Raw genomic sequence first — 25,000 nt, 5'->3', positions numbered from 1 at the left:
TTTTTTTTTACATATATATTTTTTTTAATTATTCTAAACTTTTGACCACCAGTGTATAGAGAAAATACGTTTTTATACTTATTATATTATATGTCATATAAATAATATTTTAAAAAATTTAGGTAAAAAGAAAACATTGTTTACTTTGTCAGTTGTAGCTTAAACTATATCTATTATTCAACAGTGTGTTACTGTGTGGAGAGGCTGACTAGCTGATTGAGCCACTTATTTCCAGTCCCACATGTTGGTCCATGTGAGTAAGTCATAAGTCAAAGTTGCCTTTGTTTGAGGAGTGATCTGAACCAAACACTGAGGATTGTGTTCAAAGACACGGCTTGTGGTTTTACATTTCAACTAAAACATGAAAATCATGCACAACTTCCCCTGCAACACACTGCAGTCACTGTACCTTAACAGCATGACCAGGTCGGCGTCACATGACAGCTTTTCAACACCTTGAGGACCTTCAGTCCTGATGTAATGGATTTTCTCCCTGAGAGAAAACATGTAAGAAGACCCAGAAGAAGCATGTAAACATTCACACAATCTCACATTTCCACTCTCACGCTAATGGAATGTTAATTGTTTTTAAAGTAACAGTAATGCACATGTTGAATGGAATTATCGTGTGCATTCAGGAGTGCTATTGAGATCACGATCAGCTTTCTGCATTAGTGATGCTGTAAATGCACAAGTTACTGTATTTACGAAGTCAAATGCTGATTCACAGTCTCAAAACTTTGTTTTATGCATCTTTATGAGACTGTAACTATTTCTATATAAGAGTAACACTACATTGTTAGTTGTAACTTGTTACTTTTGTATTATTTAAATATACTTTATATATAAAGTATATATTTATATACTGTCATTGTGGTTACACTTTACAATGAGGTTCATTAGTTGACATTATTTAATGTATTAAATAACATGAACTTACAATGAGCAATGCATTTGTTACAGTATTTATTAATCTTTGTTCATGTTAGTTCATATAAATACAGCTGTTCATTGTTTGTTCATGTTAGTTCACAGTGCATTAACTAATGTTAAAAATACAACCTTTAATTTTAATTTGACATATTAGTAAATGTTGAAATTAATAATAACTAAAATTAATAAATGCTGTAGAAGTATTGTTCATTCTTAGTTCATCTTAACTAGGTAGTTAACTAATGTTAACTAATGTTAACCAATGAACCTTATTGTAAAGTGTTACCGTTATTGTAATTTAATATTTTGTTTTCATTTTATTTTAAGTTTTATTAATTTAGAAATAGAATGTGTCATTATGGATCTCTGCACTGCCAGAATATTTTTTCCTGCACTTACAAGTGCTTTCATTTTCTTTGGCATAAAACGACCGGCGTTCTGCTCACTGTTGTATAGTAGGATCTATTTCACTAAAACGCGTGCTTGAGTTGCTAAGTCCCCATCAAGCTCTATAACCCGAGTTCAAGTCCCGGTGTTGACAGAAACTTGAGTGTGTGATTACTGAGACGGCCTCACCTGAGTGTGTGATTACAGAGACGTCCTCACCTGAGAGACGGCCTCACCTGAGTGTGTGATTACAGAGACGGCCTCACCTGAGTGTGTGATTACTGAGACAGCCTCACCTGAGTGTGTGATTACTGAGACGGCCTCACCTGAGTGTGTGATTACTGAGACGGCCTCACCTGAGAGTGTGATTACAGAGACGGCCTCACCTGAGTGTGTGATTACAGAGACGGCCTCACCTGAGTGTGTGATTACTGAGACGGCCTCACCTGAGTGTGTGATTACTGAGACGGCCTCACCTGAGTGTGTGATTACAGAGACGGCCTCACCTGAGTGTGTGATTACTGAGACGGCCTCACCTGAGAGACGGCCTCACCTGAGTGTGTGATTACTGAGACGGCCTAACCTGAGAGACGGCCTCACCTGAGAGACGGCCTCACCTGAGTGTGTGATTACTGAGAGAGCCTCACCTGAGAGACGGCCTCACCTGAGTGTGTGATTACTGAGACAGCCTCACCTGAGAGACGGCCTTACCTGAGTGTGTGATTACTGAGAGAGCCTCACCTGAGAGACGCCCTCACCTGAGTGTGTGATTTCAGAGACGGCCTCACCTGAGAGACGGCCTTACCTGAGTGTGTGATTACTGAGAGAGCCTCACCTGAGAGACGCCCTCACCTGAGTGTGTGATTTCAGAGACGGCCTCACCTGAGAGACGCCCTCACCTGAGTGTGTGATTTCAGAGACGGCCTCACCTGAGAGACGGCCTTACCTGAGTGTGTGATTACTGAGACGGCCTCACTTGAGAGACGGCCTCACCTGAGTGTGTGATTACTGAGAGAGCCTCACCTGAGAGACGCCCTCATCTGAGTGTGTGATTTCAGAGACGGCCTCATCTGAGAGACGGCCTTACCTGAGTGTGTGATTACTGAGACGGCCTCACCTGAGAGGCGGCCTCACCTGAGTGTGTGATTACTGAGAGAGCCTCACCTGAGAGACGGCCTCACCTGAGTGTGTGATTACTGAGACAGCCTCACCTGAGAGATGCCCTCACCTGAGTGTGTGATTTCAGAGACGGCCTCACCTGAGTGTGTGATTTCAGAGACGGCCTCACCTCAGAGATGGCCTCACCTGAGTGTGTGATTACAGACACGGCCTCACCTGAGAGACGGCCTCACCTGAGTGTGTGATTTCAGAGACGGCCTCACCTGAGTGTGTGATTACAGAGACGGCCTCACCTGAGAGACGGCCTCACCTGAGTGTGTGATTTCAGAGACGGCCTCACCTGAGTGTGTGGTTACAGAGACGGCCTCACCTGAGAGACGGCTTCACCTGAGTGTGTGATTACTGAGACGGCCTCACCTGAGAGACAGCCTCACCTGAGTGTGTGATTTCAGAGACGGCCTCACCTCAGAGACGGCTTCACCTGAGTGTGTGATTACTGAGACGGCCTCACCTGAGAGACAGCCTCACCTGAGTGTGTGATTTCAGAGACGGCCTCACCTCAGAGACGGCCTCACCTGAGTGTGTGATTACAGAGACGGCCTCACCTGAGTGTGTGATTACTGAGACGGCCTCACCTGAGAGACGGCCTCACCTGAGTGTGTGATTACAGAGACGGCCTCAACTGAGAGACGGCCTCACCTGAGTGTGTGATTTCAGAGTCGGCCTCACCTGAGTGTGTGATTACAGAGACGGCCTCACCTGAGAGATGGCCTCACCTGAGTGTGTGATTACTGAGACGACCGCACCTGAGAGACGGCCTCACCTGAGTGTGTGATTTCAGAGTCGGCCTCACCTGAGTGTGTGATTACAGAGACGGCCTCAACTGAGAGACGGCCTCACCTGAGTGTGTGATTTCAGAGTCGGCCTCAACTGAGTGTGTGATTACAGAGACGGCCTCACCTTAGAGATGGCCTCACCTGAGTGTGTGATTACTGAGACGGCCGCACCTGAGAGACGGCCTCACCTGAGTGTGTGATTTCAGAGTCGGCCTCACCTGAGTGTGTGATTACAGAGACGGCCTCACCTGAGAGATGGCCTCACCTGAGTGTGTGATTACTGAGACGGCCGCACCTGAGAGACGGCCTCACCTGAGTGTGTGATTTCAGAGTCGGCCTCACCTTAGAGATGGCCTCACCTGAGTGTGTGATTACTGAGACGGCCGCACCTGAGAGACGGCCTCACCTGAGTGTGTGATTTCAGAGTCGGCCTCACCTGAGTGTGTGATTACAGAGACGGCCTCACCTGAGAGACGGCCTCACCTGAGTGTGTGATTACAGAGACGGCCTCACTTGAGTGTATGATTACAGAGACGGCCTCACCGAGTGTGTGATTACAGAGACGGCCTCACCGAGTGTGTGATTACAGAGACGGCCTCACCTGAGTGTGTGATTACAGAGACGGCCTCACTTGAGTGTATGATTACAGAGACGGCCTCACCTGAGTGTGTGATTACAGAGACGGCCTCACCGAGTGTGTGATAACAGAGACGGCCTCACCTGAGTGTGTGATTACAGAGACGGCTTCACTTGAGTGTGTGATTACAGACAGTGGTGGACGAAGTACATATACCATGTACTTGAGTTAAAGTAAAGATACTCAAGGTAAAATATTACTCAAGTAAAAGTAGAAGTGCTGCCTTTAAACATTCACTTGAGTAAAAGTACAAAAGTATTTGCCTTCAAATGTACTTAAGTATCCAAGTACTATGATTTTTTAATTGCTATAATGTCCTATTATAATTTTTGTCACAAGACTCTCTCACCTGAGAGACGGCCTCACCTGAGTGTGTGATTTCAGAGACGGCCTCACCTGAGTGTGTGATTACAGAGACGGCCGCACCTGAGAGACGGCCTCACCTGAGTGTGTGATTACAGAGACGGCCTCACCTGAGAGACGGCCTCACCTGAGTGTGTGATTACTGAGACGGCCTCACCTGAGAGACGGCCTCACCTGAGTGTGTGATTACTGAGACGGCTTCACCTGAGAGACGGCCTCACCTGAGTGTGTGATATCAGAAGGGGCCTCACCTCAGAGACGGCTTCACCTGAGTGTGTGATTACTGAGACGGCCTCACCTGAGAGACGGCCTCACCTTAGTGTGTGATTACAGAGACGGCCTCACCTCAGAGACGGCCTCACCTGAGTGTGTGATTACAGAGACGGCCTCACCTCAGAGACGGCCTCACCTGAGTGTGTGATTACAGAGACGGCCTCACCTGAGAGACGGCCTCACCTGAGTGTGTGATTTCAGAGTCGGCCTCACCTGAGTGTGTGATTACAGAGACGGCCTCACCTGAGAGATGGCCTCACCTGAGTGTGTGATTTCAGAGTCGGCCTCACCTGAGTGTGTGATTACAGAGACGGCCTCACCTGAGAGATGGCCTCACCTGAGTGTGTGATTACAGAGACGGCCTCAACTGAGAGACGGCCTCACCTGAGTGTGTGATTTCAGAGTCGGCCTCACCTGAGTGTGTGATTACAGAGACGGCCTCACCTGAGAGATGGCCTCACCTGAGTGTGTGATTACTGAGACGGCCTCACTTGAGTGTGTGATTACGGAGACGGCCTCACCTGAGTGTGTGATTACGGAGACGGCCTCACCTGAGTGTGTGATTTCAGAGACGGCCTCACCTGAGTGTGTGATTACAGAGACGGCCTCACCTGAGTGTGTGATTACAGAGACGGCCTCACCTGAGTGTGTGATTACAGAGACGGCCTCACTTGAGTGTGTGATTACAGAGACGGCCTCACCTGAGTGTGTGATTTCAGAGACGGCCTCACCTGAGTGTGTGATTACAGAGACGGCCTCACTTGAGTGTATGATTACAGAGACGGCCTCACCGAGTGTGTGATTACAGAGACGGCCTCACCTGAGTGTGTGATTACAGAGACGGCCTAACCTGAGAGACGGCCTCACCTGAGAGACGGCCTCACCTGAGTGTGTGATTACTGAGACGGCCTCACTTGAGTGTATGATTACAGAGACGGCCTCACCGAGTGTGTGATTACAGAGACGGCCTCACCTGAGTGTGTGATTACAGAGACGGCTTCACTTGAGTGTGTGATTACAGACAGTGGTGGACGAAGTACATATACCATGTACTTGAGTTAAAGTAAAGATACTCAAGGTAAAATATTACTCAAGTAAAAGTAGAAGTGCTGCCTTTAAACATTCACTTGAGTAAAAGTACAAAAGTATTTGCCTTCAAATGTACTTAAGTATCCAAGTACTATGATTTTTTAATTGCTATAATGTCCTATTATAATTTTTGTCACAAGACTCTTGCTTAACTCAGTCTACGTGAATACTCTGTCACTCTTGGCACATCAGTCTATTAATAAAATGACATTAATTAGTCTATAATATATATATATATATTTTAATTGAATACATTTTTTGTGTTTAATTTTGGACGGAAGGGGTCAGTATTTACCGATAATTGCTGCAATAATAGCTGCTGCTCTCTGCCCCGCATAAAATTATTGGCAACACAAATTGTTTGGAACTATTGAGAGCTACACGAATCACTTGACCGCGCGGCGGCGAGATCACAGTAGGCTTGTTCGACTTGAAACGGCACACTGCACAGACCAATCGGTGAATGACATTAAAATACCGCAAGAGCGATAAGAGAGTAGACGGCTCTGTAATGTATGCTTTTCAATCGCTCTCGCGATTTCGTCTCTATACTGTGATGTCATAAACTGATCGGTCTGTGCAGCGCCGGTTCAAGTCGAACAAGCCGTGTGTGTCGCAACCTCTTATACTGTCTATGGTCGCAACTCTCATAATTAACGGCTCTGGTTCGCGCTTAGTAGATACCACCAAGGCAAGTTCAAAACAAAGCGCGCACGTTGTAGGCTACTGTGATAGGTGGCTCTTTTGACCAGTTAAGGCTTTATCCACTCATAAATAAAAAGGAACGACTGATTTTGAGAGTAAAAAGTAAGATATTTGACTTTGAAATGTAGTGGAGTTAAAGTAAAAGTCTTCCCAAATTTAAATACTTCAGTAAAGTACAGATACGCAAAAAAGCTACTTAAGTACAGTAACGAATTACATTTACTTCGTTACTGTCCACCACTGATTACAGAGACGGCCTCACCGAGTGTGTGATTACAGAGACGGCCTCACTTGAGTGTGTGATTACAGAGACGGCCTCACTTGAGTGTGTGATTACAGAGACGGCCTCACCTGAGTGTGTGATTACAGAGACGGCCTCACTTGAGTGTGTGATTACAGAGACGGCCTCACTTGAGTGTGTGATTACAGAGACGGCCTCACCGAGTGTGTGATTACAGAGACGGCCTCACCTGAGTGTGTGATTACAGAGACGGCCTCACCGAGTGTGTGATTACAGAGACGGCCTCACTTGAGTGTGTGATTTCAGAGACGGCCTCACCTGAGTGTGTGATTTCAGAGACGGCCTCACCTGAGTGTGTGATTTCAGAGACGGCCTCACCTGAGTGTGTGATTACAGAGACGACCTCACTTGAGTGTGTGATTACAGAGACGGCCTCACCTGAGTGTGTGATTTCAGAGACGGCCTCACCTGAGTGTGTGATTACAGAGACGGCCTCACCTGAGTGTGTGATTACAGAGACGGCCTCACCGAGTGTGTGATTACAGAGACGGCCTCACCTGAGTGTGTGATTTCAGAGACGGCCTCACCTGAGTGTGTGATTACAGAGACGGCCTCACTTGAGTGTGTGATTACAGAGACGGCCTCACCGAGTGTGTGATTACAGAGACGGCCTCACCTGAGTGTGTGATTACAGAGACGGCCTCACCGAGTGTGTGATTACAGAGACGGCCTCACTTGAGTGTGTGATTTCAGAGACGGCCTCACCGAGTGTGTGATTTCAGAGACGGCCTCACCTGAGTGTGTGATTTCAGAGACGGCCTCACCTGAGTGTGTGATTACAGAGACGACCTCACTTGAGTGTGTGATTACAGAGACGGCCTCACCGAGTGTGTGATTTCAGAGACGGCCTCACCTGAGTGTGTGATTACAGAGACGACCTCACTTGAGTGTGTGATTACAGAGACGGCCTCACCGAGTGTGTGATTTCTGAGACGGCCTCACCTGAGTGTGTGATTACAGAGACGGCCTCACCTGAGTGTGTGATTACAGAGACGGCCTGATTTGAGTGTGTGATTTCTGAGACGGCCTCACCTGAGTGTGTGATTTCTGGCGAGACTAGGCTGCCGTTCCTGTAGTGTGTCCAGTATGTTTGGCTGGCGGAGGAATGCCACAATCTTGTCATTGTAAGCTGAGGATAAAGAAAACAGACAAAAACCTGTGATGAATTTCTGAAAGTCATACAGAATGGATAAAAAATTAATTGTGGACATTCCAAAAAAGTAGACTACAAACTATAATATGGTCAAATGTTATTACGGTTTATACCATGATCTGTCTGAATACTCGATTCTGATTGGCTGGAAGGTGTGCAGTAAAACCACCGTTCTATATTAATGCACTGTTTTCAATGAGGCACACACACATACATCACTCACAGAAACATTCAGGAGCACAGAAACTTGTTGTCAACGTGACATTATTAAGGTGCTGCTGGAAGAATGACAGCTAGTGGTTGAAATAGGTACTGCAGTCCAAATTCAAAATATCAGGTCTCGTTGTTTCCCTCCTCCTCAGACTCGACGCTCATGTGGGTTGCCAGTTTGAGGACACGCGACAGAACGAGCGCAATTGACAATGAAAGCCAAGGAGACTTACTGTAAGTTAATGAGTTGATTTATCCTCGTTTTAATATGCTCTCGTTCATAGATATTTTTAGATGGATATCGAGGCTTTTTAGGTTGTGTGGAATCTGCAATCTCTGACCCAGTCCGTTTGCTTGTTTCCAAGGATGCAATACGCTGAGTTTCCTGACAACTGGCAACCCGGGTGTTGAAACACTATTGGCTGAACTGGCAGTGGGCGGAGTCACACAGACCAAAACAAAAACACACATTTCAACACGGAACGTGTAAAATAATAAGTCAAATAACTGGCTGTGGAATTGTTTTCCAGAGAAACGAGTATGTGAACTTAATTAATTAAGCATGTTTCCTAAATATCTGCAAACATATTATGGTATTTTGGCCATCTGTGTTTTGAGTTTTATGGCTTAAGACCAGGCGTCGTGTGTGTGTTGACTGACCCAGAGGCGCTGAATCCGGCTGGTTTTGACTATTTCCAGGTCTGTTCACCAGAGATGATCCTCTGCTGCGGGACACGTCTGATGCCTGAGGAACACAACACATGATCAAAATTAAACAGAGCATATACTTTAATGTTGAAAAACAAAAACTTTTTCACATAATGTAAATTTTTACAGAACCGCTACTCTCAGGGGCTGTTTACACGACACTGTTTTCAACTAAAAACGTAAAACTTTGTTTGCGTTTTGGCTGTTCGTTTACACGCACCGGTGTTTTGGGCACCTGAAAACGCAAACTTTTGAAAACGGGTTTCAAAGTGCAAGTTTTAGTGTAAACAGTCTCTGTGTAAACAACAAAAACGCGAATCTCTGAAGAGGATGACGTCATATACATGCGTATTACAATCAGTGTTTCATCGCCATCTACTGGCCTGGCAGCAGAATACAGTCGTTTTAGTCATTTTTGCAGATCCGTGTAAATGGGGATCGTTTTGACAATGGTGTCGTCTGTAAGTGGAAAACTCAAAGGAAAAACGTTGTTGTCGTGCAAACGTACCCTCAGTCTGTCTGAAATGCTCTGTTTGAGTTCTGGTTTTCTACAAAGCCCCGCCTTCCGAAAAGCCCAGAGTGCTCTGATTGGCCAGCTGTCCCAGTGCGTTGTGATTGGCCAAATACCTCAATTGTGTGTCAGAAATGTAATTTAATAATAGCAAGTTTCAGTTTCCAAGGCTTCTAAAGTCTCTGTTTTCAGAAGGCCAAACAGAACGGTTTTGCTTTCGAACTGAAACACACAAACAACACTTAAGCCTCGTCTTCTTTCTTTGTGTTTGCCTTTGTTGCTAATATAGACACGTCTGGATCAGCTTTCTCTGTTAGATAAAATAAATCCCATTCATAGGAGAATATGAGCTTTATAACTTTGCAGAACTTTGCAGGCCTCTTTAAATAAATCTGAACACATGAAATACATTTCCACATGATGTATGTGTGTGTGTGTGTGTGTGTGTGCTGTACCTCTCCGGCACTATAGCTGCGCAGTCTCTGTAAGTGTTGTCTGTGTGTGAGGTGGTTGGGCAGTCGTCCGTTCTGAAGGGGAATCCTGGGGTCAATGAAGGTCGTTGCCCGACTGTTGTGGTCCACGAAGAATGACTACCTCAGCAAAACACACACACACACACACACACACACACACACACACACACACACACACACACACACACACACACACACACACACACACACACACAGGTTTGTTTTGCAATACTTGATAGGACATTCCATAGGTGTAATGGTTTTTGTACTGTACAAACTGTATATTCTGTCCCCCTACACTTACCCTCCCCTAAACCTACCCATCACACACACACACACACACACACTAGCCCGACCCAAAAACCTACCCATCACAGAACTTTATGTATTTTTATATTTTTAATAAAACACTGTGTGTTTTTAAAGCCATTTGAAATACGAGGACTCAGGAAATGTCCTCATAAATCACGCTCATGTTGTAATACCAGTGTAATACCAGTGTAATACCCATGTCATTATACAAATTTCTGTCCTCATAAATCACAAAAAACAAACACGCACACCATAAACCTTGCCCTGAACTGCACAACTCTTACACGTGTGTGTGTGTGTGTGTGTGTGTGAAGCTCACCTTGCCCTGCGGGTCAGTTTTGATCTCCCAGCCTCTCGGGAGCTCCAGATGAGTGTCAGCGAATTTGTTGAGGAAAGTGACGAGGTCACGGTTGTGTTGATATCGCTCAAAGTTGCGCGCGTCTCGCCGTATTTTCAGAATCATGTGCTTTAGGCAGGTGCTGTTAGTAAACATCCGATATGCACCCTGAGGGGGAGAAGACAAATGCATTAATCAATAAAACAGTTAGTAAAATATTTAAGCACGAATGTGAGTTTGCCGGGGTTCAATCTCACTAAATGATTGGAGAATGATTGGAGAAGTCCTGCATATGTCCCAGAGAGAAGTCTGTTGTTTTTGGACATTTTGATTAAACATTGCAATGTCAAAAAAGAAAGAAAAACATATCACAATAATATCTACAACATGCAATTAGACGGGGTGAATTTTAATTTCATGTCGACTTTAAAGCAGGGCTCAGTAGTTTCGGGATTTCTTCGCTGTATTCTCGCTTTTTGCTCGCAGGTTTCTCTCTAGAGCTCCCCCCACAGCTTCGGAATAGATATTTGACAACACAGTTGTAAAAACTCGTTGTTGATTCTCAGACACCAGAGGCTAGTAGATCAACGACATCAAAGCAGACGGGACATTCTTTAAAACGTCTTCTTCATTCGGGTTCGAACAGCGTAAGGGAGCGCAATAATGACAGCATTTTAGCAGATTTCTTTTGGCCGTAAAGCAATTGTTTACATCGCGAGACCTGATATCACGCGATACTTCCTGACGCGGCGGCCGAAAATAGGGTAATAAGTAAATATAACCATTCCAATGACTCCGAAGCTGTTCAGTTAAGGTAAAAAAGTTACTTAGAGCACCTTTAATAAATGCTATTTTCGTATGAATAACAGGGCTTGACCATGAGGACGGCCGGATCGGGCCAGCGCTGCATCGTCATGAAAGCTCATCATTTGCTCATGTTTTTTAAATCTTGCCAATTTCAATATTCAAGTGCAAGAAGAGGCGAAAGAACTTCATTCAGTACTAAATCACAAAATTACATCAACAGTCTGTTATGTCTCAAAGGGATAGTTCACCCAAAAATGAAAATTACCCCATGATTTACTCACCCTGAAGTCATCCTAGGTGTATATGACATTCTTCTTTCAGACGAATACAATCAGAGTTATATTTTAAAAAGTCCTGGCTCTTCCAAGCTTTATAATGGGAGTGAATGGGTGTCTGTCTTTGGAAGTCCATCAAAGCGCATCTATCCATCATAAAAGTGCATCTGTCCATCATAAAAGTGCATCTATCCATCATAAAAGTGCATCTGTCCATCATAAAAGTGCATCTATCCATCATAAAAGTGCATCTGTCCATCATAAAAGTGCATCTATCCATCATAAGAGTGCATCTGTCCATCATAAAAAGTGCATCTGTCCATCATAAAAGTGCATCTGTCCATCATAAAAGTGCATTTGTCCATCATAAAAGTGCATCTGTCCATCATAAAAGTGCATCTGTCCATCATAAAAAGTGCATCTGTCCATCATAAAAGTGCATTTGTCCATCATAAAAGTGCATCTGTCCATCATAAAAGTGCATTTGACCATCATAAAAGTGCATCTGTCCATCATAAAAGTGCATCTGTCCATCATAAAAAGTGCATCTGTCCATCATAAAAGTGCATTTGTCCATAATAAAAGTGCATCTATCATCATAAAAGTGCATCTGTCCATCATAAAAGTGCATCTGTCCATCATAAAAGTGCATTTGACCATCATAAAAGTGCATCTGTCCATCATAAAAGTGCATCTGTCCATCATAAAAAGTGCATCTGTCCATCATAAAAGTGCATTTGTCCATCATAAAAGTGCATCTATCATCATAAAAGTGCATCTATCCATCATAAAAGTGCATCTGTCCATCATAAAAGTGCATCTATCCATCATAAGAGTGCATCTGTCCATCATAAAAGTGCATCTATCATCATAAAAGTGCATCTGTCCATCATAAAAGTGCATCTGTCCATCATAAAAGTGCATCTATCCATCATAAGAGTGCATCTGTCCATCATAAAAGTGCATCTATCATCATAAAAGTGCATCTGTCCATCATAAAAAGTGCATCTGTCCATCATAAAAGTGCATTTGTCCATCATAAAAGTGCATCTGTCCATCATAAAAGTGCATTTGTCCATCATAAAAGTGCATCTATCATCATAAAAGTGCATCTGTCCATCATAAAAAGTGCATCTATCCATGATAAAAGTGCATCTATCCATGATAAAAGTGCATCTGTCCATCATAAAAGTGCATCTATCCGTCATAAAAGTGCATCTATCATCATAAGAGTGCATCTGTCCATCATAAAAAGTGCATCTATCCATCATAAGAGTGCATCTGTCCATCATAAAAAGTGCATCTATCCATCATAAGAGTGCATCTGTCCATCATAAAAGTGCATCTATCATCATAAAAGTGCATCTGTCCATCATAAAAGTGCATCTATCATCATAAAAGTGCATCTGTCCATCATAAAAGTGCATCTGTCCATCATAAAAGTGCATTTGTCCATCATAAAAGTGCATCTATCATCATAAAAGTGCATCTGTCCATCATAAAAAGTGCATCTGTCCATCATAAAAGTGCATTTGTCCATCATAAAAGTGCATCTGTCCATCATAAAAGTGCATTTGTCCATCATAAAAGTGCATCTATCATCATAAAAGTGCATCTGTCCATCATAAAAGTGCATCTATCATCATAAAAGTGCATCTGTCCATCATAAAAAGTGCATCTATCCATGATAAAAGTGCATCTATCCATGATAAAAGTGCATCTGTCCATCATAAAAGTGCATCTATCCGTCATAAAAGATCTCCACGGCTCTGGCGGGTTAATAAAGGCCTTCTGAAGTGAAGCGATGCGTTCGCGTAAGAAAAATATCCATATTTAAAACATAAACTTTAAATAAACAATATAAATAAATAATTTTAAATAAAATTTAACGACTAAAATAACTAGCTTCGGCAGACGGTCTACTTACGCCACAAGAGTAACACTTGCACTTGACGCATTTGAACTTAGCTAGTTATTTAGTCGATAAAGTTTTAAATATGGATATTTTTCTTACACAAACGCATCGCTTCACTTCAGAAGGCCTTTATTAACCCGCCAGCCGCCAGAGCCCGGGTGGAGCACTTTAATTATAATTATAATAATTTAATTAATTCCTTACATTTATATAGCGCTTTTCTAGGTACTCAAAGCGCTTTACATAGAAGGGGGGAATCTCCTCAACCACCACCAGTGTGCAGCATCACCTGGATGATGCGACGGCAGCCATATTGCTCCAGAAAGCCCACCACACACCAGCTTACTGGTGGAGAGGAGACAGAGTGATGAAGCCAATCAGTATATGGGGATGATTAGGAGGCCATGATGGACAGAGGCCAAGGGGCAAATTTGGCCAGGATGCCGGGGTTACACCCCTATTCTTTTTCAAAGGACATCCTGGGATTTTTAATGACCACAGAGAGTCAGGACCTCGGTTTAACGTCTCATCCGAAGGACGGTTATTGTTTGCGGTTTAACTTCTCATCCTTTTATCATGGATAAATGCGCTTTGATGGACTTCCAAAGACAGACACCCATTCACTCCCATTATAAAGCTTGGAAGAGCCAGGAAATATTTTAATATAACTCTGATTGTGTTGGTCTGAAAGAAGAATGTCATATACACCTAGGATGACTTCAGGGTGAGTAAATCATGGGCTAATTTAAATTTTTGGGTGAACTATCCCTTTAAGTGAACGTAAACAGTTGAGAAAGCAAACACGTGTAACAGTATACTGGATCCTTGCATTCGGTCTTAAAGTGACAGCAGCCTAATAATCCTGACGCTGTCTGGGTTTTATATGTTAACTGCAAAAGACAGAGAAAAAATGTGTAACTTAATAACTTTTGAAGCTTTAATAAAGATGAATCTATATTTAATTTATACAGTGAAGACTATCCAGTGTTATTTTTCTGCACATTAAAAACCTGAGAAGCAGGTTGTATTGTATTGTATGTATTTGTGCTATTGATCATAATTTGATTATTTGTTCTTATTTTATTACTGACAGTTTACTTGTCTTTAACAATATTTAAAATGTATATGAGTTAGGCTAGTAGTTTTTGGTGTCATAACCTTGTTTATTAAGGATACATGGGTCAAAAACAACACAAACAATAACTAGGCCTATTTTATTTGAATTTATTTATTACTTTTTTTGTGCTGGGTCTGACGGGGCCATTATAAAATAATCCTTAGCGTTGAGCCCTGAATATTCTGATTATATTCAGTAATATTTCATGTCAAATGTCATATTTGGGGTTTCAAGAACTAGAATATTGGCTCAGTTTGCATATGACAATCATATTAATGCATATTCTAGTGAATGTAAATCAATCACCTGGTCTGATATGGAGAATAAAGTGTTGTCATCAAACCAAACACACACTGAGACTTCAGTATAATCATGAATATTCAATCAATGCCTCGTATTGATGAGGTCTTTGTACGTGACCTGCATGACAGAATAAAGGCATCTCTGAGAGCACGACACAGACACACACACACACACACACACACACACACACACACACACACACAGACACACACACACACACACACACACACAGATCTGCACCATAAACACACACATCCACTGCTATCTCAGCACGCTTTATCTTCGCCTTGTTAATGTCTGTTATCTGTCTCGTTTAAAGCAGGAGAGCTTATGTGATCAATAAAGAGGGAATCTGCAAATAGTTCAGTCAATATCAGCCTTCAACTAAAGTGCAATCTAGTCGTGGACAGAGTGAGTTCACAAGCGCTCGACGGATCCCGGAAACATCCTCACAGGGTCTGGATACACGGAAGCAAATCAAGCCATGAGTGGAAAAACAGGGAACGTTCTGGAAGAGTTATGGACAAACGTTCCTCTAGAAATGTTAGTAAAACATTCATTCAAAGTTCTAATAAAGTTCTCAAAACATTAGCACAAACATTATATTTATACATCATACATGGAACGCTTCTCTGAAACATTTTAGTTGGGCGTTAGTCTAATGTTTTTTATATGTAACTTTTTTTCAGAAAGTAACTTTCCATAATATTTGCAAAATTATCAAATGGAGAGAAAAAAAATCCTTTAATGTATTTTTGAAAAATGAAAATAATATATATTTTTTTTAAACATTAAAAAGTTTTGAACGTTCAGAGAACATTCAGAAATAACGTTTAATAACTTGATGCTGGGAACATTAGCAAACATATTTTTGTTAGCTTGAATCTGCTTTCTGCAAGACAAATGTCCAGGAACACACATGAAAACACAGATTTGAAGCTTCTCTTTGAGACGTACGTAGTTCGCGTGGAGGACCGTGAAGAACTCTGGGTGTGTGACGAACTTGACGGTGGGACACTGGAGCAGAAGCGAGACGTTCTGTGTGTTCACAGGAGAGGAACAGCCTTCTCTTCTCGGATCTACACACATCACAGGAACATGTTTACTGTCACCGATGTCTCAATACATAGCTCACTTTAACAACACTCTTCACACACTATCAGTCTGTGTGGACTCAACTTTTATCGTTGCTTTTGCACAAAATGCATTCAGTGACGACATCTTTCAAATGACATTAATTATTTTCTCACTCAAACACAAACACCATCAAAACTCTATATACCTACAGGCCAAGCTGCACGTTTACATGCTTTATTGAGTTCATAACAGTTAAAAACCTAACATACAATACTGAACAAGACAGTAATCTGGTACATTTCTACAGTAATACCCTAATGAATACCCATATTAATTAATGCCCATTAAAAAACGTATTACTATGAAAGCTAGTAAATCCTAGACCGGAGTAAGTCTTTCAGTTTCATTATCATCTGTAATAAAGGCAAAGCTACTGTACACATGTCAAAAGTAGAATTTCTAGTCAATAATGCATCCGAGTTGGAGCTTAGATTATCACTTATATTCAATCTATTGCTTTCTGCAAGCATCTCACACACACACACACACACACACACACACACACACACACACACACACACACACACTCTTCCCATCACACACACACTCTTCACACACACACTGTTTCCGTCACACACACACTCTTCCCATAAAACACACACTCTTCCCATCACACACACACTCTTTCCGTCATACACACACTCTTCACAAACTCACACCCACACAAACACACACTCTTTCCATCACACACTCACACACACACACTCTTCCCGTCACACACAGTGTGTGTAGCCGACCTGCAGTGTGTGTTGTGGACTCGCTCTCTGCATCTGCAGTGGTGTTCCTCAGCGGCTCGTCTTCACTGGCCATTGTCCTCTGGATGTTCTGATACCTGGAGACAGAAGAACATCAGGCTCGTCAGCGGCGCTCCCGCAGGAGAACACCACACCAGCAGGAGAACACCAGACCAGCGGCGCTCCCGCAGGAGAACACTACACCAGCGGCGCTCCCGCAGGAGAACACTACACCAGCGGCGTTCCCGCAGGAGAACACCACGCCAGCGGCGCTCCCGCAGGAGAACACCACGCCAGCGGCGCTCCCGCAGGAGAACACCACGCCAGCGGCGCTCCCGCAGGAGAACACCACACCAGCGGCGCTCCCGCAGGAGAACACCACACCAGCGGCGCTCCCGCAGGAGAACACCACACCAGCGGCGCTCCCGCAGGAGAACACCACACCAGCGGCGCTCCCGCAGGAGAACACCACACCAGCGGCGCTCCCGCAGGAGAACACTACACCAGCGGCGCTCCCGCAGGAGAACACCAGGGGGTGTGAGAGTGTGTTTGCTGTAACAGGGAGAGTCTCTGCTTGCTCTGAATGTTCACATAGTTTATGATGCTTTTTTTTCTTTTTGATAATTGCAATTTACTTGTTTATTATTATCTTGACAATATATATATATTAAAAAAAAATATATATATATATATATATATTTACATATCAATGACAATAACAATCATAGCTTATTTTTATATGAATCTTCAAGTTTATATAAAAGATGCATAAAAGTTACTGACATGGTATTTCAAAATCAACAACAATGTTCAAAAGTTTGGGGTCGGTACATTTTTTAAAATAAATATTTCTGAAAGAGTCTCTTCTGCTCATCAAAGGTGCACTTCTGTTTAGCAAAAATACAGTAAAAACAGTGAAATATTATTCTAATGTAAATCAGCTGTTTTCTATGTGAATATCTAGTAAAGTGTAATTTATTCCTGTGATCAAAGCTGAATTTTCAGCATCATTACTCCAGTCTTCAGTGTCACATGATCCTTCACAAATCATTCTAATATGAGGATTTGATGATCAAGAAACATTTATGATTATTATCAATGTTGGAAACAGCTTCATATTTTCGTAGAAACAGTGATACATTTTATTTGTCAGGATTCTTTGATGACTAGAAAGTTCAAAAGAACAGCATTTATTTGAAATATAATCTTTTGTAACATTATAAATGTATTTACTGTCACTTCTAATCAGTTCAATGCATCCTTGCTGAACAAAAGTATTCATTTCTTTCAAAGCCATTTCCAACACACTGCAGTGAATAACTGTGGTGACCTTGAGCCTGTCGTGTGTCGAGTGTCCTCTAGGTGGCAGATTCTCCTCAGATATAATACAGACCCTTTCCAAAAAATTTGAATATCATGGAAAAGTATATTTATTTCCATAATTCCATTCAAAACGTTAAACTTCCATAGATTATAGCTTCAGGGCCCACAACTTAAATGATTTCAAGTATTTAGTTGTTTATTTGTACATAATTTGGGCTTCCAGCTCATAAAACCCACGAAAACAGGATTTAAAAAAATTTGAATATTACATGAAATCACACAGTAATTACACAGTAATACCATGGTCATTGAACCAGGTTTTGGTTATTTTGGCAGTGTGGACAGGTGCAAATCCTGGTGGAAAATGAAGTCAGCATCTCCATAAAGCTTGTCTGCTGAAGGAAGCATGAAGTGCTCTGGAAATGTCCTGGTAGACGGCTGCGTTGACTCTGGATTTAATAAAGCACAGTGGACCAAAGAGAGCAAATTTTGCATCTCATTTGGAAACCAAGGTCCCAGAGTCTGGAGAAAGAATGGAGAGGCACACAATCCAAGATGCTTGAAGTCCAGTGTGAAGTTTCCACAGTCTGTGTTGGTTTGGGGAGCCATGTCATCGGCTGGTGTTGGTCCACTGTGCTGTCCACTCAACGCAGCCGTCTACCAGGACATTTCCAGAGCACTTCATGCTTCCTTCAGCAGACAAGCTTTATGGAGATGCTGACTTCATTTTCCAGCAGGATTTGCACCTGCCCACACTGCCAAAATAACCAAAACCTGGTTCAATGACCATGGTATTACTGTATAATTACTGTGTGATTTCATGTAATATTCACATTTTTTTAAATCCTGTTTTCGTGGGTTTTATGAGCTGGAAGCCCAAATTATGTACAAATAAACAACTAAATACTTGAAATCGTTTAAGTTGTGGGCCCTGAATCTATAATCTATGGAAGTTTAACATTTTGAATGGAATTATGGAAATAAACAAACTTTTCCATGATATTCACATTTTTTGGAAAGGGTCTGTATATATATATATATATACTTCAGATCAGCTGATTTTGCTCCATTCATTCCGATCTAGTCATTTCTCTGGCATTACAACACAATATTAAGATCATATTCTTCCAGCTTCAATAGTAGCCTTACTGGACGCCATCTTTATTACAGATCCATTTACTTTATTTATTACTTTATTAAAACTGGGAGATGTGAAAAATATGATACACCGGTGTTTTTGTCTGATGAGAAGTTGAATCTATGGGCCCTATCTTGCACCCAGCGCAATTGACTTTGTACAGCGACGCATGTATCATTCCTATTTTGCACCCGCGCAAAGCGGACTTTTCCCTCCACAGAAGCACGTCGCTAAACTAGGGAATGAACTTGCGCTCCCGGGGGCGGTTCAGCGCAAAAAAGGAGGCGTGTTCCGGCGCAAACGTTCCTTCATGCTATTTTGATGGTTTAGAAAACAATTGCGCCACTAACCAGGAAAAAATTGTTATAGTCAGTGGCACGTTGCGCATGTTATTCATATGCTATTTTTGTCACGGTTCATAGATCCAATGTCTCTCTCTAGTCTCGTGCTTTGTTGTTTACATGTGTGTGAGTGTGTGAGTCCGGATCATTACTGTTGATCAGTACCCAGCTGCAATCAATCATCATCACCAGCTGCCACTCATCTCATCTCCTATATATGCTCACTGCTTTCTCATCTCCTTGTCAGATCGTTGCATGAAGTCTCTGTGTTGTCTGTTCCTGTTCCCGTGCCTCGTGTCCTGTCTTGAGTTCCTGTGTTCCGGTTTCACGTCGTGTTGGATTACGTTTCATGTCTGGATCACGTCATCACTCATCAGAGCACGCTGCACTTCATTCATCACTCCGTGTCTGACCATCGAAGTCCCTGCGCCACCGCCTGCATCACCCTGGATTATTCATCATCATCATCATCATCATCATCTTCATCAACATAATTGACTATTAATAAAGCGCTTTTACTTGCATATTGTGTCCTCGTTCCTGACGTAACAGAACGATCTGACCAAGGATGGATACAGCAAGTACATCAGCGCCGACCATGGAAGAATGTTTGAGTAATAGTATGGCTCGTCTGGACATTCAAGAGAAGAATTCAAACGATACTGGTCGCGCTGTTCAGGCGTTAGTGGCGCAGGTGTCCGAGCTCACCCAGCAGATCCAACAGTTACGAGCTCCCACTGCGCCGCCCACACCGTTCGTTCCCCCCACACCATCGGAGAGCCCATCCCAGTCGGAGCCACGCCTACCAGCCCCAGAGTCCTATTCAGGTGATCCAACATTTTGCAGAGCTTTTCTAACCCGGTGTTCCATGCATTTTTCTCTTCAACCCAAGACTTTCCAGACCGAGCGATCCAAGGTCGCCTTCGTACTCACCCTCCTGACTGGGAAATCGGCGTTATGGGGAACGGCGGTGTGGGAGAATGAAGATCCGTGCTGCGCCTCGTTCCAGGAGCTCTCCGCTGAAATGAAAAGAGTTTTCAACCGGGCGGTCGGCGGAAGAGAAGCTGCTAGAATGCTGGCTGATTTACGTCAAGGAGAGAGATCAGTGTCAGACTTTTCGATCGAGTTCCGGACCCTAGCAGCGGAGAGCAGATGGAACGAGGAGGCGCAGTGGGTCATGTTCCTGCATGGGCTGGCTGACCGCGTCCAAAGAGAGATCTATGCTTTGGACCTGCCTCAATCTCTTAATGAACTCATCGCTTTAGCCCTCAGAGTTGATGCTCGACTATCCCGAGTTGGAGGTCACGCCACGAGTAGACGCCCTCTGGCGGGTGCCGAGGGTCCACGATTTGGAGGCGGGGACGCGGTCAGCCCCGTCGACGATCACGAGCCCATGCAGGTGGGTCGAGCTCGGCTTTCCCGGGAGGAGAGGGAAAGGCGGAGGTCCCAGGGCCTTTGCCTATACTGTGGAGGAGCCGGACACTATGCTTACAACTGTCCGGTAAAAAGGCCAAGCCCGATAGTAAGTATGAGGCTACTATCGGGTGGGATCTCCGCCGAGAAGACCTCATCAACATCTACCCTCCTTCCGGTAAGACTGAGATGGTCAACACTCACTCACGACTGTCAAGCACTCTTGGACTCCGGGGCAGAAGGCAATTTCATGGATCACTCATTCGCACGTCAATTCAAGATTCCCCTCAAACCCCTCACACATCAGATTGCTGTACACGCACTTAATGGACAAGAACTTCCCACCATCACTTTTGCCACAGAAGACATCACCCTCATCACATCAGGCAACCACACCGAGATCATCTCTTTCTATATCCTGGACACTCCCCTTGCACCCATTGTCCTTGGTCACCCTTGGCTCACCCGTCACAACCCTAAAGTGGACTGGCAGCTCAAGTCTGTGTCTTCGTGGAGTAATCAGTGTCATAAGTCTTGTCTATTGTCTGCCTGTCCGTCTGTTTCTGTCCCTGTGTTGCAGGAGGAGGCAGTGGATCTGTCTAACGTGCCCGCGGAGTACCTGGACCTGAAGGAGGTGTTCAGTAAGTCTCGGGCTGCTTCTCTCCCTCCGCATCGTCCCTATGACTGTGCCATAGACTTATTACCAGGTACGGCTCCGCCCAAGGGCAAGTTATATTCACTCTCGACACCAGAGAGGGAGGCTATGGAGAAATATATTTCTGATTCTCTAGCAACAGGGTTCATCCGCCCTTCCTCTTCTCCAGCGGGGGCGGGGTTCTTTTTTGTGGGGAAGAAGGACGGATCTCTGCGACCTTGTATTGACTACCGGGGGTTGAACAACATCACAGTAAAGAATACTTATCCTTTACCGTTGATGTCTTCAGCCTTCGAGAGGTTGCAGGGAGCGTCCATCTTCACAAAATTGGATTTACGTAATGCTTATCATTTGGTCCGCATCAGGGAGGGGGATGAGTGGAAGACCGCGTTTAACACCCCCAGGGGACACTTTGAATACTTGGTTATGCCTTTCGGGCTTTCCAACAGTCCAGCGGTCTTCCAGGCACTCGTCAATGACGTGCTGCGAGATATGATAGATCAGTTCATTTATGTCTACCTGGACGACATACTGATTTTTTCTTCTTCTCTCCAGGAACACGTGCAGCACGTCCGACGAGTGCTTCAGAGGTTGCTAGAGAATGGGCTTTTTGTCAAGGCGGAGAAATGCGATTTTCATGCACAGTCTGTTCCATTCCTAGGGTACATCGTGTCGGTTGAGGGAATGCGCATGGATCCTGAGAAGATCAAGGCTGTGGTAGAGTGGCCAAGTCCAGAGTCTCGTAAGGCCCTACTGAGATTTCTGGGGTTCGCCAATTTCTACCGGCGTTTTATTCGCAACTTCAGCCAACTAGCCGCACCTCTGACCGCCTTGACCTCCCCCAGAACGACGTTCAGGTGGTCAGACGCAGCCGAGGCTGCGTTTGCCAAACTGAAGGGTTGCTTCGTTTCAGCCCCCATTCTGACAACCCCTGATCCATCACGTCAGTTCGTGGTGGAGGTCGATGCGTCAGAGGTGGGGGTAGGAGCAGTGTTATCCCAGCGCTCTCTCTCAGACGACAAGATGCATCCTTGCGCGTTTTTGTCTCACCGTCTATCTCCTGCCGAACGTAATTATGACATTGGGAACAGAGAGTTGTTGGCAGTCAAGTTAGCATTGGAAGAGTGGCGGCACTGGTTAGAAGGGTCGGGGGTACCTTTTATCGTTTGGACCGATCACAAGAACTTAGAATACATTCGGACTGCTAAAAGATTGAACTCCAGGCAGGCTCGGTGGGCACTTTTTTTCGGTCGTTTTGATTTTACTCTCTCGTACCGCCCGGGTTCTAAAAACATCAAACCCGATTCTTTATCGCGCATTTTTGATCGTTCCGAACGCCCGTCTACTCCCGAGTGCATTTTACCAGAGACTCTATTCATCTCCACACTCGTATGGGAGGTCGAATCGAAGGTCAAGAAGGCCTTAGAAGGGGTAACGCCTCCGGTCGGTTGCCCACCGAATCGTTTATTTGTGCCTGAGGGTCTGAGGTCCAGCGTCATTCAGTGGGGGCATTCTTCCAATGTGGCTTGTCATCCAGGAGTCAGTCGCACTAGATTTTTAGTCAAGCAACGATTCTGGTGGCCTCTCATGGCTCGTGACATTCACAATTTTGTTTTGGCTTGCTCAGTTTGTGCCACTGGTAAAACTTCCAATCGACCCCCAGATGGGTTACTCCAACCGCTGCCGGTCCCTTCGAGACCCTGGTCCCATATCGCTCTAGATTTTGTTACCGCCCTCCCACCCTCTCAGGGTCACACAGTAGTTTTGACTGTGGTGGACCGGTTCTCGAAGGCGGCCCATTTCATTCCCTTGCCCAAATTACCCTCAGCCAAGGAGACAGCGGTGACTGTCGTTGACCACGTCTTTCGGTTACATGGCCTCCCGATGGACGTGGTTTCTGACAGGGGACCCCAGTTTGTGTCCAAATTTTGGCGAGAATTTTGTAAGCTTCTGGGGGCGACTGTCAGTTTGTCCTCAGGGTTCCACCCCCAGAGCAATGGCCAAACTGAGAGAGCCAACCAGGATTTGGAAAGAACGTTACGATGTTTGGTTTCCAAGAATCCTTCCTCGTGGAGTCAACAACTTTCTATGGTGGAGTACGCCCACAACACGTTGCCAGTGTCATCTACGGGCCTATCTCCGTTTGAGTGTAGCGTAGGGTACCAGCCACCAATTTTTCCTAGTCTGGAATCCGAAGTCGCGGTCCCCTCCGCTCACGCCTTCGTCCAGAGGTGTCACCGCACGTGGACTAGAGCCCGTGAGACTCTACTCCAGGTGGGGTTGCGCACCAAGGCCAAAGCCGATCGCCACCGGTCTAGGCCTCCCGTATACGTCGCTGGTCAAAAAGTGTGGCTTTCTACCAAGAACATTCCTCTCCGTTCCGTGTCTAATAAACTTGCTCCCAAATTCATTGGCCCGTTTACTGTCACCAAGATCATTAGTCCGGTGGCAGTCCGCCTCAACCTACCTCCAGCGTACAGGAGGATTCACCCCGTCTTTCATGTATCCAAAATTAAACCCGTATTTCATTCTCGTATTAATCCGCCAATCCCGGTTCCTCCCCCGCTGCGACTCGTAGATGGGGAACCCACTTATTCGGTCAATCGTGTGCTGGACTCAAGGCGGAGGGGACGCGGATTCCAGTACTTGGTGGACTGGGAAGGTTACGGTCCAGAGGAGAGAAGTTGGGTACCGGCTAGAGACATTCTGGATCACTCCCTTATCGATGATTACAATCGGCAGGTAAGGGGACCTGGGAACGCCAGGAGGCGTTCCTAGGGGGAGGGGTACTGTCACGGTTCATAGATCCAATGTCTCTCTCTAGTCTCGTGCTTTGTTGTTTACATGTGTGTGAGTGTGTGAGTCCGGATCATTACTGTTGATCAGTACCCAGCTGCAATCAATCATCATCACCAGCTGCCACTCATCTCATCTCCTATATATGCTCACTGCTTTCTCATCTCCTTGTCAGATCGTTGCATGAAGTCTCTGTGTTGTCTGTTCCTGTTCCCGTGCCTCGTGTCCTGTCTTGAGTTCCTGTGTTCCGGTTTCACGTCGTGTTGGATTACGTTTCATGTCTGGATCACGTCATCACTCATCAGAGCACGCTGCACTTCATTCATCACTCCGTGTCTGACCATCGAAGTCCCTGCGCCACCGCCTGCATCACCCTGGATTATTCATCATCATCATCATCATCATCATCTTCATCAACATAATTGACTATTAATAAAGCGCTTTTACTTGCATATTGTGTCCTCGTTCCTGACGTAACAATTTTAAGGGCGCATGCTTGGCCATAATGTAGCGTGTGCACAACGCGCACTTTGATTCTCAAGCAGCAGTTTTCATTTGCAAATCATACATTATTACGATAGATAGATAGATAGATAGATAGATAGATAGATAGATAGATAGATAGATAGATAGACAATTTATTATAAAAGCATACATCTAGCTTACACATTTACCCAAATTATCATACGCCTCTTTAAC

General features: G+C 44.4%; 1 protein-coding gene across 3 annotated transcripts in view; it reads right to left on the bottom strand.

Annotated features, from left to right (window-relative positions):
* The window catches only part of hecw1a (HECT, C2 and WW domain containing E3 ubiquitin protein ligase 1a), a 121,236-nt gene that overhangs the window by 20,531 nt on the left and 75,705 nt on the right, over positions 1–25,000 (bottom strand). For all 3 annotated transcript variants that reach the window (XM_082183798.1, XM_082183797.1, XM_082183799.1), the window contains 7 exons: positions 16,639–16,733; positions 15,722–15,843; positions 10,330–10,515; positions 9,681–9,815; positions 8,667–8,751; positions 7,676–7,772; positions 410–493 (listed from right to left, as the gene is read on the bottom strand). In XM_082183798.1, the coding sequence (XP_082039924.1) occupies positions 410–493; positions 7,676–7,772; positions 8,667–8,751; positions 9,681–9,815; positions 10,330–10,515; positions 15,722–15,843; positions 16,639–16,733 (804 nt within the window). The remainder of the gene's footprint in view (positions 1–409; positions 494–7,675; positions 7,773–8,666; positions 8,752–9,680; positions 9,816–10,329; positions 10,516–15,721; positions 15,844–16,638; positions 16,734–25,000) is intronic.

Source organism: Leuciscus leuciscus (assembly GCF_965113295.1).
Source record: "Leuciscus leuciscus genome assembly, chromosome: 11".
Lineage (NCBI taxonomy): Eukaryota > Metazoa > Chordata > Actinopteri > Cypriniformes > Leuciscidae > Leuciscus > Leuciscus leuciscus.
This window is presented reverse-complemented; position numbering and strand designations above follow the sequence as displayed.